This window comes from Ovis canadensis, chromosome 3 (assembly GCF_042477335.2).
Source record: "Ovis canadensis isolate MfBH-ARS-UI-01 breed Bighorn chromosome 3, ARS-UI_OviCan_v2, whole genome shotgun sequence".
Lineage (NCBI taxonomy): Eukaryota > Metazoa > Chordata > Mammalia > Artiodactyla > Bovidae > Ovis > Ovis canadensis.
Genome location: NC_091247.1, coordinates 8445563 through 8463144, shown reverse-complemented (window position 1 = coordinate 8463144; position 17582 = coordinate 8445563). Strand labels below are relative to the sequence as shown.

Here is a 17582-nt window from a genome sequence, read left to right as displayed (position 1 = left end):
GGTCCTGACCACTTCTCTCTGTGTGTCAACCTGCCCCATCTGGGGCACCTTCTCTATCCTCCTGAAGCACATAGCAGACCTCGTGCCACCCGCCGTGTCTGCCCTCACAGCCCTCGGTCAGCCTCCCCTCCGCTGCCCTGGTGGTGCTCATGTAAAAAGCTAGGCAGGCCACTGTGCACAAACACCTCCCACCCTGGGACTTCCCTTATGATCCAGTGGGTAAGACTCCAGACTCCATTTGATTCCTGGCCAGGGAACTAGATCTCACATGCCATAACTAAAGATCCCACATGATCCTGCATGCTGCAATGAAAAAAGACCTACCAAGATGGTGCTGCAACCAGCAACTAAGACCTGGTACAGCCAATTAAATAAGCATAAATTTATTTTTTTAATCCAATCTCATCTAATTTAAAATGAAGCAAAACAAAAACAACCCCCCAACCCTTCCATCTCTCAAGAACAAAATCTAAACCCTACTCCATGGCTTGCAAACAGCCAGCCACGTAACTTATCATCTAAACAAAGACTTCCCTTGTGAGAGTAAAGAGGAGCCATTTTTATGCCAGAAAAAAAAGCATAAACAGGCTTATATTTGCCCCAGCCTACAAGGCCCCATGGTGACCCAACTGCCCACCTCATGAATTCCCACCCCCAAAATATGCCTGCTTCCCTCATTCTGCTCCAGGCCACTGGGCCTTTGCACTTGCTGTTTTTTTGCCTGGAAAGCTCTTCTTCCAGATTATCACATAATCTTGCTCCTCCCCCTACTTTATTTAGGGCTTTGCTTAATGTCCCCAAGCCTTCCCTGACCACAGTGCCTAGAACTGTCCCTTGTCCTTCGCTCTCTGTCCTCAACCCCATTTTATTTTCCTCAGTCTCTGCCTGAAACAATCACTTTCCATTTATTTGTTGAGTCCAGGTACCTGCCATCTCCACCAGGGCACTGACTTTGTCTCATTCACTGCTGAGCCGCCAACACACAGCAGGAGCTTGAGAGCTGTTTACTGCTGCTAATGAGGACCCACAGTGGCTCAGTGGGTAAAAAATCTGCCTACAACGCAGAAGACCTGGGTTCAATTCCTGGGTCGGGAAGATCTCCTGAAGGAGGGTGCAGCAACCCACTCCAGTATTCTTGCTTCGAGAATCCCAAGGACAGAAGAGCCTGGTGGGTTACAGTCCATATGGCGGCAAAGAGTTGCATACGACTGAGCTCGCATGCACTAGTGAGGACCTGCTGCATAACACGGGGAGCTCAGCTCAGTGCTCTGTGATGATCTAGATGGGATGGGGGGGATGGAGGTGAGGGTGAGGGTGGGGGTGGGAGGGAGGGGATATATACACACATAGCTGACTGACTTCATCACAGCAGAAACGAATACAAAAACAGTGTAAAGCAACTATGCGTGCACGTGCGCCCAGTCGCTTCAGTCGTGACCCCATGACCCATAGCCCACTAGACTCCTTCTGCCCATGGGATTTTCCAAACAAGAATACTGCAGTGTGTTGCCATGCCCTCCTCCAGAGGATCTTCCCAACCCTGGAACTGAACCTGTATCTCCGGTGTCTCTTGCATTGCAGCCAGATTCTTTACTGCTGAGCCATCGGAGAAGCTCACATTTATTGCCTAAGAGATGTATGAAGAGTGTACCCTCAACCAATATTCATCACTATTATTATTATTAATTCCGTCAGGCTGGACCCTGGTTCTCTGGTTGACACAAGCCTCAGTATTCCCATCTGCAAACTAGGGAGGGAGGTCAAACTTCCCCAAATAGAGAAGCCCCAAATTTAAACTGAAATGTGATAAATCTAACAAAATAAGTTGCAAACCAAAAAAAGCTGAGCTACAAACAAGACAAAATAAAAACTGTGGGTGAGGTGTGTTTCTAGGGTGCGATTTCATGTAGGGTTCCCCCTAGCTCCTGAGGCCAGGGGCTCCTCTTTGGGATGCTGGCTAACAGTCCCCCCTGTTTTGACATTCTGGAGTCCCTGGGGCTGTTCCTCCCTCCTGCAAAGTCCTTCTTGATCTCTAACCACCATCCCTCAAACTGCAACCCGGCCCCTGCAGGCTCCGAAAGCCAAGTGAGTTCTCTCTGTCCAGCCAAGGTGGGGTGGGGTAAAGTAGGGACCCCTCCCCTTGCTCACCTCCCTGCTCTTCCTGGGTGAGGTGTCCTGTCCAAGCATTTCCGGCCATTCAGGCCCGGAAATCCTCCCACTGTTGGGAACAGACTGGCCAGGACACTGGGATTGCCCCAGCATTTCTTCCTGCTTCCTGTCCACTTCCCCTCAGGCACTGGGCAGGAGGAGAGTCTTGGGGAGGGGGTGCCCGCTCCAGGGATATCAGGTGGCCAGAACCAGTGGGGTGCTCAGGTCGAGGCCCAGGCCCGGGAACTCACCATGGCCCCTTCCTGCCCCTCTGCAACATTCCAGGATTTCTAAGACCTAAGGTGGCCATATCTGCTTACCACCGTGGCCATCACCTGCCCAGACTACAGCCACCACCTCGCCACTGCCTCCCTACCTGCATCTGTGCGCCTGTGACTTGTTCTCACCCCAGCAGCCAGAGTAGTCCTGTTAAAATGAATCAGATCACACCTTTCCTCAGCTCCAACCCACTGGAGTGGCCCCTGGTTTCACTCAGAGTAAGAGCTGAAGTCCTCATAATAGCCTCTGCACACTGGCTCCTCACCACCTCTCCCGCCACTCTCCAACAACACTCCCCTCATTCATGCTACCCCAGCCAAGCTGAGCTTCTCACTGCCTTTTGTCCCGACCTCAGGGCCTTTGCACTTCCTGTTCCCTCTGCTAGAATACTTTCCCTCCAGATATCCACTGAGCTCCTGCCCTTCCCTCCTTCAGGTCTTTACTAAAGTGTCCCCTTCTCAGTGAGGACTTCCCTGGCCGCCCACCTGGAAGTGAAGGGAGCCCACTCAAGGCTCCCCACCTCCCCGCCCTGCTTCATTGTTCTCTGTAAGGGTTCATCTGACTTGCCCTGTGCTGTCTCCTCTCATCAGAACATCAGCTCCACAGGGTAGGGGTTGGGTTCTGCCTGGAATGGTGCCAGGCACCCCATGAAGATGTTTTTTAATGAACGAATGTCATAGCAGTCCCTGCAATCCTGAGGACAAGCTCTAGTTCTGGTTGGTGGGCCCTCTGTGACCAGGCCCCTGTCAGCCACCCCTCCACTCTTCCTCAGGGTCCTCCAGGCACTCCGGCCTCAGCCTTCCTCCAAAGAGCACTACTGCCTCCAGCCTCAGGACCTTTGCACATGATATACTTTCTGCCCAGAGGAATTCTCTCCCTTAGAGTCAGAGGAATTTCTACTCAGGCTGCAGATCTCAGTTTGCTTGGAGATTTCTAGAATTTTCTCCCTCCTTTTGTAATGACTAAATCCAGGAATCGAAGCTTCCATGTTTAAAAAGTCAGCTCTGTTAATTAATTCATTTATTAATCCCTTATTTTATGGATTTCAAAGGCATTTCCCCTCTAATATTAGTGGTAAAATCAATTAATAAATAATAGTGACAATTGAGCTAAATCAGTTCCATTAATCAGCTGCATCAATTATTTAAATAACCAACCTCTTTAATTGCCTGTATTAGCTGATTTGTTCTAATAACTGATACCACTTATTGCATACATTAGCTTAATTAATTGAATTAATGACCAGCGATTACAGTCCATTACCCTTTATTTCCTCAACGCAGGTTTCAGTCCGAGCTTTACCTTTAGGGTCTCCATCCTGGCCTGAGAGAAAGGGTGAGGCTCCCGCAGGGACCCTGGAGAAGAGGCTGCTGTCCTCTTCCACTTTGGCCCTTCCTCGCCATGGGCAGCCTTGCCCTGCAGAGCTGTGGGGTCTTCCTGCCCTCTATCTGTCCCCCAGTTTGCTCCTGAGGCGTGGTCATATGGCCTTAAGGTGGACACTTCCCAGCCTCTGCCTCCTGCTTCTCAACTTGCCCCCGCCCTTCCCTCTGTGAGCTTCAACTTCCCCATCTGTGAAATGGGGATATTTTAACTGTCTTCATAGAAGGGCTGTAAGGATCCTATGAGAAGAAAAGGTACAAGGTTCCTTAACCCCTGGGGCTCCTCCCTCTGCCACCCCACACTGACCCCAGAGAGCTCCCATCCTGCCCTTCCTCGGGGCTAGAGAGATTCTCTCCCTTCTTCACTCACCCGAGCAGAGCAACAGCCCTGCTCTGTGCTCCTTAGTCTTTCAAGGCTCTGAGCAGACAGAGCCAGGGGTGGAAAGCCCTATCTCTGTGGGGACACCCAGCCGTGGGCCTTTGGGATTCCCTGCCAGGAAGGCCCTTGACGTTAGCCCCTGCCCCACCCCCTCTCCCGAACCAGGAGCCACCACTGTCCTGGAGACAGCCTTGCTCCCCTCCCCCATCCTATGCCCTCTGTCTTCTGGACAGGGGTGAGCTTCCCAGCAGAGCTCAGGGAGGGCGCCAGACCTGTGGGGAGAGGCCAGAGCAGCAGCCACTCTTCCCAGGGCAGAGCTGAGGGGTCTGGGTCCCGGAAGTTGCTGAGACTCAACAGCTGCTGGCCAAGGGCAAAGGGGGAAAGCAAGTGCTGAGCACTGACTGAGGGCCTGTGTGGAAGCCCAGCTTCACAGAAGGGCACGCGGCTACTCAGAGGAGACTCACGTTGGTTCTGCTTTTCTCCTTGCGCTAGGCAGGCTCTCCCAGAGATGGGGATGCCCCCAGATAGAGACAGGGAGACACTAGGGAGGGGACAGCGACGAAAACCAATATTTCAACCAGACCAGGAGCCCCGAATTGACATCAGGAAGAGGACATGGAGTGGGCATGAACAGAAAGAGGACACGGGGGGCCCTGGAGAGGGCTCCGAGCTGGGGTGGAAGAGGCTGCGTGGCGCCGGGTGAGTCGCCCTCGCTGGGCCCCAGGCTCCTCTCCTCTACACGGCTGTGCTGCGAGCCCGTGCATCCTGTGTGCTGGCACTTCTCGGGCATGTCTAGGAAAAATGCTCTATTCTGTCTACTCTTCACAATGACCCTGTGAAACAGGTGCTGTTTTTGGAGAAGCAGATGGGGAAACTGAGGGTCAGAGAGGGGAGGGGGTCTCTCAACGTTATAAAGACAGTCAGCAGGCCTCTGAGCAGCTGGTGTATCCCACCCCCCCACCGCTCCCCGTCATCCCCAGCTCTCACGCCCTGAGCGTCCAGCATTCTGTAAACAGGGTCCCCTGAGGGTTTGAGGGGATGTGGCTCCAGCTGGGTATGGGGGAACCTTCCTCTATCCCGAGCCAGCGCAATTCCCACAGCCTGAGGCGTCTGGGGGTCTCGAGGGCTGTGAGAAAGTCTCCACAGGAAATGAGAGCCAGGAGCAGCTGGGCCCCTTTGGAAGACAAGGACCAGCCGCCCAGAGCCTGAGGAGACGGAACGGGCTGGGCCCACCACAGCCCCCTCCCCTGGTGGGTAATCACTACCAGATGCCCAGCAACTGACGTCACTTTGCAGGGCCGAGAGGGTCGTGGGACTCGGGGGAGTGTTGGGAATTCTTGGACCAGAATCAACATTCCAAAAGGAAATGGGGGTGGGGGGGGGGCGTCTTGGCCTATCCTCAGTGCCCGGCACCAGGGCTGGGAGCAGGCAGCTCAGGGTGCCCCGGCTCTCCTATGGGGCGCTACCTTCTCCAAGTCTCAGGTTTCCTGCTGAACGGCCCTGAGTGAGAGCGGAGGGGCCCGGGTCTCTGGAAGGAAGGGAAGGATGCTCTGGTGAGACACCTCAGAAAAGAGTTAGACTCGGGAATCTTCCTCAAAGGAGAGGTGCTTGTCAAACATAAGTCAGAGCGGGGCCGTCCTCTGCTCAAGGCCAGCGACGGCTGCCATCTCGTTCACAGTCAAAGCCAGGTCCTTGCCGGGCCTTCCAGGCCCTGCTTATCTGAACCCATTTCCTCTCTGGCCTTATTTCCACCCCTCCTCTCCCCAGCCCCCATCTTGCTTTCTGGCTGCTCCGCCAATACGCCAAGTATGCTCCCACCTCAGGGCCTTTGTAGTTACTGTTCCTTTGACCTAGTATACCCTTCCCCAGCCATCAAGAGGGTCTGTTCCCAGGATGCCTGAGACTAACATAATATTGTACATCGACTATATTTCAAGTAAAAAAAAGTGGGGGGGGGGGAGGGGGGATCTGTTCCCTCATCTCCTTTGCTCAAATATCGGTTTCTCACTGAGAATTTTTCCCTGGATAACTTTCAGCCACTACCCCAAGACCAGTTTCCCTACTTGATTTAAATCTTTCTCTCTAGTGCTTTTCTCTTCTAGCCGACCAGGTAATTCATCTGGTTTCTCATCTGTCTCCCCTACACTGGAATGGCTCCATGAGAGTAGGGTTTTGTCTGCTATGCTCACTGCTCTCTCCCCAGAATCTAGAGGGGTGTCTAGGGCATAGCTGCATGCCAGTAACTATTAAAATGAAGTTCCAGCTCCACTGTCTCATCTCGAGCAAGTTGTTAGCCTCACAAAACCTTGATGTCTTCATCTGTAAAATGGGCTCCTGTTACCGCCTTTCCAGGGTTATGGGAAGCCATTTGAAGTAATGAGAGAGACAGCTCTGAGATTTTTATTTACAACAGGTGATACGTGGCCTTTAAGAGTTTGGGCTTGGGAGCTGGTCAGGTCAAAATCAAACCTTGGTTCTGACAATTAATCTCTCCGTGACCCCAGGAAAGTCCCATTTTCTCTCTGAATCTCAGTCTCCTCCTGGTAGAATGCCACAAATAGAGGCTCCCACCTCACAGGGCCCATGTGGTGAGGGGACTGAGTATTCCAGGCAGGGCCGGCCAGTTGTCCTCGGGTGGGACCCTGGCCTGACCATTCCTGTGTGTGGGTGTGGCTATGGTATGGGGCTTTGGGGGACCTCCCTTCCCTCTCTAAGCAGCCACTTCCTCCTCTACAGTATGAACTGAAGGGTTGAGTGTCAGGACTCTCTAGAGCCACTGTTTCTCTGCAGGCAACTGAGGGGCTGGGGACTGGGGGGAGGCTGGGCGGCGCTCTCCTTTTTGGGAGCCAAAGGCCCTTCATTGCCTGTGTCGTCGGCCCCTCCTCCCTCCTTCCTCTCATCCCCCATGATCTCAGCAGAGTACAGGGCACCAGGAAACTCCTGCAGCCTCACCTCTTCCCCTTCCTTCCTTCTGCTCCAGGTGCACCCTGCTTCCTAGGGGGCAGGGGAGGGACACATCTCCCCAAGCTTAGGCTGAACAGCCACTGGGATGACCCCGTTGGGACACTCAGGAACGAGGCCCCTGGTCTTACTCAGTGGCAGTTCTCAAATGCCCTCGGCCCCAAGCTGGATGGATCCTCAGAGACCATCCCAGACCCATCTTGGCTGCTGGAGAGATGGATGCCCAGAGCAGGGCAGGACAAGCCTGAGATCACACCTGCAAAGCAGCTCTCCTGTCTCTGGCATAGAGCTGAACTTCACAGGCTCTTAGAAGAAATGTTCAACAGTTCCTCGCCTTCTACTTGGCCTAAGGCAGGTGGGACACTGGGTCCCAGGGCACCAGGAAGGGGCTCAATCCGATCTGCTAATCCACCCTCCTCAGGACCCCGGGACATCCCAGGTGATCAGGGGCAGGAAGGAAGAGTCTACCTATTTCCTCTGTCAGCTCTAAGCCAGGCCTGATACCCCAAGGCACTGCCAGGACTATCTCTGCCCACAGCGGAGGATGGCTGGCTCCTAGACCTGGCATTCTAAAGGGGTCTCAAGACCTGCTGAGGGGTCTGATCCAGGAAGGTGGAGTTAAACCCTAGTTCTGACTTTCACTAGCTGTGTCAAACGGGGCAAGTAAACCTCTTTCCTTATCTGTAAACTAGAGGCAGTGATAGTGCTTCTCTCCTGGGACTGTTGTGACCAGCAGATGCTCAGCCTGAAGCGGGGTCGTAGTTGCACCAAAAGAAAGTTTAAAAGTGCCAGATGCTAAACTCGCACCCAGGTTTGTCAGCTGTCCCAAGGGCACAGATTTCCCCCACAGACAACTCCCGGTCCCCGGCAGCGGCCCTCCTTGGTCCCAGCTCAGTCACTTACCCTCTGGATCCCAGTGCGGGGCACCTCCGGCCCACTGCAGTCATGGTTCCCTGCCGTCGCCGCCTGCAACCCGGGGACCTCCTGTTTCCAAGGCTCCCGCCTTTCTCAGGCTACGGAGCTGGGGAGCTCACAGCAGGACTCCAGGGGCGGAGCCTGGCCTGTAGGCCACGCCTCCGACACGCCCCTCCGCCCTCTGGGCGTTCTCCACCGTCTACTCCGCCCTCTGGGAAGGACGTGCCCCGCCCCCGGACACGCCCTTCGCCTCCTGTCTTGCTCCGCCCCCTCCACGTCCGTCAGGGTCCGGGAGGGTTGGAAGGCCACGCCCCCAGCACGCGCCTCCGCCTCGCCCCGCCCCTCTCCAACGCCAGCTTCCCCAACAGTCCGCAAGCAGCATGGAAAGGCCACGCCTCCCAGACACGCCCCTTCGCCCAGCCCGCCCCGCTTCCGCAAACATCTCAGGCTTTGGGTTACTGCACAACGCTCCCCAACCCTCGCCAGACCCCTACATACAATCCTTGTTGCACGCCCGAATGAGGCCGAATTTAAGAGGATGGCAAGAGAAGGCAGCCTGGAATAGGTAAAGATGGTGGAAAAGCATTCGTTCTTTAAATCATAAATGTAGGCACTTCCCATTTATTGCGTTGTTTGTTGTGTGCCAGGCACTGTGCTAAGATTTTTACAAGTACTTTATTCTTGAATTCTCACCACAGCCCTACAAGGTTGGTGGTATCGTTGTGCCCATTTGTCAGATGAGAAAAGCTAGGCTCCGAGAAGGGAACAGACTTGTCCAAGGCCAGTAAGAGGCAGTCTGGTCTGGATTCGCTCTGCACCTCTACAAGGTCCTCCTCCTCCCCACTGAAGGACCAATGATCCCAGCACACAGAACCTATGCTTGGTGTCTCAGGGCAAAATCACTCAAGAGAGGTTCCAAAACAAACCCTAGAGTTTACTTTTGCTCAGATTTTCTTTTTCCCTCTTTATTTCAGTAAGTATATCTATTATAACCAGTGTGGTTTAGACAAACTCTCTGAGAGTTGAAAAGGCTTTGGTTGGGGCTGAGGGGTCTCCCAAGGGCTGTAGGGCTTAGAACGTGGTGGGTACCATGTGATGGATGAGTGTGCAGCCATTGGAGACGGGCAGATTCCTGCTCAAATCCCACCCCTGCAACCTTGGCTGAGTCTCAGTTTCCCCAGCTGTAAAATGGGGGGGGGGGACAGGTTATAGTACTGATATAATCTTTTACAGAATTTTCAGTGAGTAACATTTGTTTTGACACCTAGTAAAACAGGTACTTACTAATTGAGAGCTACGGTCATATATCACTATTTGTATTTTTGCATCAATTCAGCACACCCTGGATCCAAGTTAGGTAACAAATGCTTTACCAGACCAAGGGGAGCAATGTTGTCCAGCAGAATTAAAGGCAGAGATTCAGAGGTGAGGGCCCAGGGCAGGGATCCAGTGGTTGGGCTGGGCCCAGTGCTGAGGGCTCATGCTGAAGGCTGCCTCGGGCGTTGGAGTCAGGTGGGTCTTAGGTCAAGTCCTAACTTCGTCACTTGCTAATGTGTAATCTGACTGGGGCAGATGGCATTTCTTCTCTGAGTCTGTTTCCTCATCTGTGGTATGGAAATAACAGTATCCTCTCCCTGGATTTTTTTTTTTTCTGAGAATTAATTACACATGAAGGGCTAAGTACAGTGCCTGGTCTATAGTAGTGAAAAGTGAAGTGAAAGTGTTAGTTGCGAGTTGTGTCTGACTCTTTGTGACTCCATGGACTATAGCCCACCAGGCTCCTCTGTCCATGAGATTCTCCAGTCAAGAATACTGGAGTGGGTTGCCATTCCCTTCTCCAGAGGATCTTCCCGACCCAGAGATCGAACCTGAGTCTCCTGCATTGCAGGCAGATTCTTTACCATCTGAGCCACTAGGGAAGCCTGGTTTATAGTAAGCACTTAATGTGTAGGTGTGTGTGTGCGCATGCGTGCGTGTGTGTTTTGTTTTCTTTCTACAGATGTGTGTGTTGGGCGGTCCTCTCCAGGCTCTGTTGGCAGGAGGCTGGAGATGCCATCCCCGCAGGTTCTGCCCTCACCCTCCCCTGGTGGGCACCTACCTTTCTGAGGGCACATTCTTGGGGTCTCGCTCCTCTTCTGCATCTGGCCTGGCATCCTCAGGTTTTCTCGTGGGGTCCACTTCCACTGCTGAAGGGCTGGGTCCCACTGTTGGGGTGTCCTCCCTGGAGGCAGTGGTTTCTAGCACCACCTTCTCAGCTGCTGGAGGGTCAGGCAGGCTTCGGGGTACCACTTGGGGCTCAGGGCCAACTTCCTGGGCCTTCTGGGTGGCCCGTTTGCCCTGAGCCTTCTTGATGCTGGGGCGAGGCATGGTGCCCATGTGGCTGTACATGTCGCTGGAGCGGGCATAGGCTGCGGGGCTCTTGGGGACTGTCACCATGTCATCCTGTGTGGCATCAAAGGTGTCAGCCTCCACCTGGGGCCGGATACTGTTGGGGGCCAAAGATCGTTTCAGAGTAAAGGACCGAGGAAGGTTGGAGAGACTCCCAAACCCCTTGAACTTGAAGAACTCTAGAAGGGGGGAGGGGAGGGAAAGGAGTTAATGACATTGCCAGCAGTAATAATAAAAACAATGAAACATTTGTGCAGTTCCACTTACTGAGGGTTCAAGGAGGGTTGGGAGCTTCACTGACACCCCCTCTAGGAGTTACGGTATAATATGGCACCACTGGGATCCCATAGCCTTTGAATTCCACATCCTAGCTTTGTGACCTTAGACAAGTCACTTGACCTCTCTGAGTCCCATTCATCCACATCAGTAAGATAGAGATTATAGTATTCATCCCCCATGGCAGGGGCAGGGGCAACCTCTGGGCTGTGGACCAGTACATCCTGGCAGATCAGCAATGGTATTAGACTAGAAATAAAGTGCACAATTAAGTCTAATGCACCTGAATCATCCCCAAACCATCCCCCCCACCATCCCCAGATGGTGGAAACACTGTCTTCCACGAAATTGGTCCCTGGTGCCAAAAAGGTTGGGGACCACTGTCCTCTGGCAGTGGAAGAACTGAAGAAAGGCATGAACTCAGCATGTAAATAACATGCTTCATAGCCGTCAGAAGTAATGAAGAAAGATGGTGATGACGATCACATAAAGGCCTTTGCATTTGTCAAACATGCCACCTTCATTAATTACTTCCCTGAATTCTCAGCACAACTCCATGACACAAGTTTAATCCCCCATTTTCCAGATGAAGAAACTGAGGTTCAGATCGGTGACATGAGAGCACATGTGTGTGTGCGTGTGTGCGTGTGTGTGTGCGTGTGTGTGTGATGTGCGTGTCAGGGTCGGGAGGGGGGGTGTGTGGAGTGGGTGTTTGAACGAGGCTCTGAGGTGCCCCTGAGGTGCGGATGAAATGAAAAGGGGGCTGTCGGGTCCCTGAGGGTCCCACTCCCTGCGGTTCTCTCCTTCCTGTCAGCTGAGCCCTAGTGGGGACTCAGGCGGCAGTGCTCGGGTGATACCATCTCCGCGTTTCCGCAGGGGTGCGCCTGAGCGCCCGCCCTCCTGCCTGCTCTCAGCTGTGGGACTGCCCCTCCTCCTAGCCACCACTGTCTGCCGGACTTCACCACGGCCCCTCCATAAGCAAAAACGAAAACACCCTGGCATTTCCCACTTCCTTGGCATCCTCCACCTCGTCAGATCCTCACGACCATAGTGGAACATAGGTGGGATGGCCCCATTTGACGGAGAGGAAACTGAGGCCCAGAGAGGGGCAGGAATTTGCCCAGGGTCAGAAAGCCAAGCAGAGCCTGGCCGAGGGCCCGGGGCTCTGGAGTGCTGGGGTCAGGGCTCTGGGGCTTTCCTCCCGGGCCTGCCCACCCCCACCCCACCCTCAGTTATAGCCTCTGCCTCCTGACAAGCGCTGTCAGCAGATGCTGAGGCTCTGCTCTTAGAAAGCTACGCCAACGAGCAAATCGCCTCCTTTCTCCAGACCTCTTGTTTTGTCTCCCGGGCACCGGGGGTCTGGAGGAAGCAGTAGTGGGCAGGGAGGGAAACTGAAGTCCAGGGTCCAGGGACGTGAGACTGAGCCCTGCTCCGTAGCCCTATATGACTTCAGGCAAGTCTCTGGGTCTTTCGTCTGTGGAATACAGTCATAATCTTTGCCCTGTACACTCCCCTCATGTGCTGTCAGATCCAAAGCATCATAGGGGGCCCTCCCTGTGGTCCGGTGGCTAAGACTCTGTGCTCTCAATACAGGGGGCCTGGGATTCGATCCCTGGTCAACGAACTAAATCCCACATTCTGTAACTAAAAAGATCTTGCATGCCACAATGAAGATTGAAGATCCCGAGTGCGATAATTAAGACCCAACACAGCTAAATCCATATCTAAATCTTAAAAAAAAAAAAAAAAAGAATCAGAGGGAGCCAAAGTTTGCTGGGACCAGGAAGGAATCAGCAACCTGGGGAAGAAAGTGAAGGGTGAGTGTGGCCCCTCATTTAGTTGCTCTAGGTCCCAGCATCACTGCTGGTGGGGTCATGGGGCATTACCCATGGCACACACCCCTCCCCCCACCCCAGCCCCAGCAACTCCCAACCTGAGACCCCTATGTGAACCAGTACAGAGGCAGGCAATGGAATGCGTGGAGGTCTTCCCTGGCCCAGCCTGGAGGTCAAAGGGAGCCAGAGGACACACAGACGAATGGAGAGACTGACAGTTGGGTGGGGAGAGACGGAGGAATAGCGACAGACAGAGACAGACAAGAGAGAAACAGAGATGGAGAGCCAAATCAGCTGGAGAGAGAGATTAGGCCAGAGGGATGGAGAGACAGCACCATGGAAACTCAGAATCAGAGTCCTCCAGAGAGAGCCAGAGATGGGCAGAAAGAGAAACAGGAACAAGATAGAATGGGGAGAAGCGGATGCAGAGAGGCTGAGACGGACAAACGGCACCCCACACTCACTGAACTTCTTGCTGGGCTTCTTGGTCCCCTCCGTCATCTTGGCAAGTCGTGCAGAGCCCCTGACCGAAAGGCAAGTGGCCACTTGAAGCTCTGGACATCAATGCTGGGATGCCTCTCTCACCTCCCCTTCCCCTTTCTCGCGCCCTCTCACTAGCTTCCTCTGTGTATTTTTAAACCAGTGAAACTCTCACAGCCCCACCCTCCCCATCCTCTCCATAGGGGGCGGAGGCAGGGCGCCCCCCCTCAAGTCCCAGCCCCTGTGGGCCTCCTCCTTGGCTTCGGCAGCGGGGGGAGGCAGGGGGCAGACCACAAGCGCGTGAGATCTAGAAGGTCTGGGAAAGAAACCGCAGGCTCTGGGAACAGAGCCTACTGGGCTGGGGGCCTCCAGGGACCTGACAACCGCTGTCGGGGGGTCTGGCCAGCGGGCTGGGAGGGTGCAGGGAGTCAGGCCTGTGGGCAGAGGGGTTTATTCTAAGCCTCAGTGCTGCAGGATGTGCTGGCGGTGGTGGCGAGGGGAGTGCCATGGTTTGGCCCGCGAGCCCTGAGGCCAGCCAAATTCAAGTCTTAGCTGCCCCCCTCTGTCACCGTGTGATCCTGGACAAGTCCCTCCCTGAGCCTTAGTTTTGTCTCTGTGAGTGAGCGGTATTTGCAATGTCCACCTCACGGTGAAAAGCCTGGCACAGAATCAGTGCCCTCAAGGCATGGTCAGTCCTTTTCAAGCTGGCAGGGACATGGCGATAATTTAGTCCACCACCCCGCTGTACAAGGACAGGATAGGAAAACCGAGACACAGGCAGGCAGAAGGCCCCCAGGTCACACAGCAAGTCGATAGCACAGACTGAGCAACAACCTGCCCTTTCAGGCCCCTAACCCTCAGCCTGGTGTTTTTCTACCATGCATCCCCGTGTGTGTGTGTGTGTGTGTGTGTGTGTGTGTGTGTGTGTGTGTGTACAGGACAGAGATGAGGAAATGAAACCTCCCCTACACAGGTTGTCCCTGACACCTGCGGAAGATTCCAGCAACTGCTGGGGGGCACCTGAAAGACCAGGGGCTTCAGATCCTGTCTCTGAGTGCAGAATTACTTCTGCCTCTGACTTGGACACCTAATTTCTAGAATAGGCACGAGCGTAAGGTACACAGTCAACCCACGGGGGCTCTCTCATGATCGGACATTATCATCCTGGCCCCAGGGCTGGCCCACTGGGGTGTGAAAGGAGAAGTTCAAGGTCAGGTGGGGCCCCTTGTACATCCTCCATAAAAATAATGACTACTAATGACTAACGTTTTCTGATCACCTAGTACGGGCCAGCCAAAGGGCTCAGTTCTTCTGCCCTAAGGAGGCAAATACTGTTTTTCTTGTCCTCATTGTACAGATGTGGAAACTGAGGCCCTGCCCCGAAATCAAGTGACCTGGAATTGGGACCTGCCTGTCCAGCCATGGAGTCTGAGGTCCTAGCGTGCACACTTAGAGCGCCTGCCACCCTCTGGCAGCTGGATGATAGACCTTGGTGGGAGAAAGTCCTGCCAAACTTTCTCGATGGGACAGGGGGGAACATGAGGCCCTGGAAGGGAAAGGGATACAGCCCATGAGATGGAGGCAGCAGACAGGGCTGGATGGAACAAAGTTCAAATGAAAGGATGGGGCTTCTGGACCATGGACTTGGGAGGAAAAGGGGTTACAACTCCAGCTCCCTCTCCGGAGTGTCGACCATGATCTAGACATGGATCTGGAAGCCCCCCCCCCCCCCCAGATCATTACAGAGCTGTGAGGTGATCCTGGCACCGTCCCATTTCACAGATGAGGGAACTGAGGCTAAGGAGGAGCAGAGGCTGGACAGATACCCAGGTGTTTTAACTCCTTCCCATCTCTGGTTGTTGTCAGAAGAGGGAGAGGGGCTGGTGGCCTGGTGGTAGCTAGAGGGGTCTTCCTGGTGAGAGCTGGAGGGTGGATCCCCCAGCTTCTCTCTTAGGAGACAGTTGAAGGGATTTGGGCTCACTGCTGAAGTGGTGGCATCAGCCAGTACTGGCTTCCTGGCCAGGCCCATTCCGGACTTGCTGTGTGACCCTCCATGAGAGACTTTACCTCTCTGAGTCTCAGTTTCCTCATCTGTGAAATGGGGTCACAGTAATCCCCCTTCTCGCCCTCTTCCTGGAGTTGTTGGGAAGACAAAAAGAGCAAATGATGGCCTGGGCCAGTACACCCTGGCACTTCTTGCTGAAGGATGGAGGTGGTTCAGGCCAGGGGCAGACTGGCTCAGGTCAGGAATACCCTGGGGCAGGCACACTGGGTGAAACTCGGGAGTCCCAGCCACGGCCAGGGCGAGGCTGTGCTGCTGTGGTGGAGGGGCCTTGCCTGCGCCAGGCTAGCCCTGCCGTTGGCCCAGGCGCCAGGGTAGTTGCCGCATCCCTGGGAGAATGAATGGGGCTCAGTGTGACTGCTCAGTGTGGCGGCTCCACTGAGCTCAGAGCCCTCTTTGTGCCGCCTCGAGTGGCTGTTGGGAGTGCGGCTGGGGACCTGCTGGCCGGTGGCTGTCCCCGGGCCCTCCTCAGCCGGCGCTGGAGGCCAGCCCAACCCCACTCCACAGCCCTGAACACACGAGCGCTTTCCAGCCTCAGGCCTCTGCTTGGGCTAGACCCACACTCGGAACGCATGCACCCCTCCACCAGCTCGTCTTTCTCTCCACTGAGTCCCTGTGATCTAGACTGGGCCACAGTGCCCCAGGAACCCTGCTCAGATTTCTAGCCCCTCCGTCCTCCCCTCCCCAGTCTATGACAGAGGTGTCAGCAATCTGGCCAAGGACAATTAGAGACTGGAGCCTTTCAATGTCATAGTCACTGTACTGAGGCACACCTGAGTCCAGATGGCCACCTGCCTGAACTTAAGCAAGTCATGTCACCTCTCTGAGCTTCATTGTTCCCATCAATCAAATGGGACAAACTCAACATCTCTCACACTATCCTGTGGCCATGAAAACAGACGTCTACACTGAGAATACTATCTGTATTACATTCACTTGTGTCGTCATTTTAAAAAATATTTTTATTTACTTGGCTACCCTGGGTCTTGGTTGCAGCACATGGGATCTTTAGTTCCTGTAGAAGGAATCTTTTAAGTTGTGGCATTCAGAATCTTCTAGTTGAGGCATATGGGATCTAGTTCCCTGATCAGGGATCGAACCCAGGCCCCCTGCATTAGGAGCTGCGTCTTAGCCACTGGACCACCAGAGAAGTCCCTCACTTGTGTCTTTATATGCATGTTCTGAACAGACCTCATGCATCGTCAGAGGCACTGGCCTCAAGCTTCCACATTGGCCGCAGGCCTGCTCCAACTGTAGGACTCAGTAGATATCTTTTCATGGCTTGCCTCAGTTGTCTTCTATGGGGGGGCCAAAGAGACCTGGCTTTGAATCCCAGCTCCATAGCTCCTGGCTGCGTGGCCTTGGGCAGGCCACTTTTACCACTCTGAAACTGTTTCCTCTTCTGTAACTTGAGTCCCCTAACAGCAGCTTTCTAAGACGGGTGCTGTAAAGTTCCAGAGGTCTGACATACATCATGGGGCCAGGCATGCAGTCAGTACCTACCTGGTGTGGGCAGAAGGTCCATGGAATTGCTGCGGACATCACCCAGCCATTCTCTATTCTATGTCCCCCTATCCGGTGACCCCTTGTCTCCCCAGGTAGATCAGCAACAAGAGTGCACCCCCCCAGGAGCCCTTCTTCTTCCCTCCAAATGCCCTGCACCCTGCTCCTGGTCAGGGGAAGAGAGCAAAGGTCCAGGTCAAACAGCTGGCCAGGGGCTCCCTTTCTTACTCTGTGCCTCAGTTTCCATAACTGCTAAATGGCAGCAGGACCAGAGGCTCTCTCAGAGCCTGGTCAGTCAGTCAGCAAATATTTCCGGAGTACTGGCCACAGGCCTGGTCTTGCCAGCCTAACCGATCCATGGAAACAGGAAACGTTTCCCTCCAGCCAGTGAAGAAGTCAGAGTTGGTGAGAAGTTGTTTCTGGCTAGGATCTAATTTCTTCTCACTTTCACTGGGCAGCCTTCTGAAGGGCTCTGACTGTTCCTGCCTGCCATCATCCCGCAGGGAGGGATGAGGGCCCGACGCCCTGAGGGGAAGTGACTGGCAATGTCAGGGTTCAGGCCAGGGATCGGGGAGGGTGGAGGTGATGACACCACCGGAACTTCTGCTGAGGCCTCTGCCCACAGGATGTAACTTAGAGAGGGCTTGTGAGAAACAAGCAGGGGCCCCAGCCTGAGAATCTGATGGTGGAAGCCACCCAAACCCACGCAGACCTCCCCCCTCCCACCCAATGCGATTATCTCCTCCCACACCTCCCACTGGCATCCGCCACCCAGCTGGCGATGCTGTGCCATGACTGTGCCCTTGCTCCACCCTCAGCCCAGGTGGGCAGAGTCCTGACATGGGTAACCGCTTGGGGTTGGCACCAGACTTTGGCTGCTGTTGGCTTTACATATCAGTGTGGCAACTGGCCAGGTATTTGACCCTGGCCAATGATGTCACCGTCCATGGGATTCTCCAGGCAAGAATACTGAAGAA

At 54.3% G+C, this 17582-nt stretch overlaps 1 protein-coding gene across 2 annotated transcripts in view; it reads right to left on the bottom strand.

Moving 5' to 3' along the window:
• The window catches only part of SH2D3C (SH2 domain containing 3C), a 33307-nt gene extending 19373 nt beyond the window's left edge, over window positions 1–13934 (bottom strand). The window contains exons 1-2 of one of the 2 annotated variants that reach the window (XM_069582334.1): window positions 13025–13934; window positions 10160–10628 (exon numbers count right to left, since the gene is read on the bottom strand). In XM_069582334.1, the coding sequence (XP_069438435.1) occupies window positions 10160–10628; window positions 13025–13061 (506 nt within the window). In that variant the 5' untranslated portion in view covers window positions 13062–13934. Of the gene's footprint in view, window positions 1–8049; window positions 8245–10159; window positions 10629–13024 lie in introns of those variants that run through there. The other variant, XM_069582335.1, reaches the window with a different exon arrangement.
• Window positions 13935–17582: the final 3648 nt, after the last annotated feature.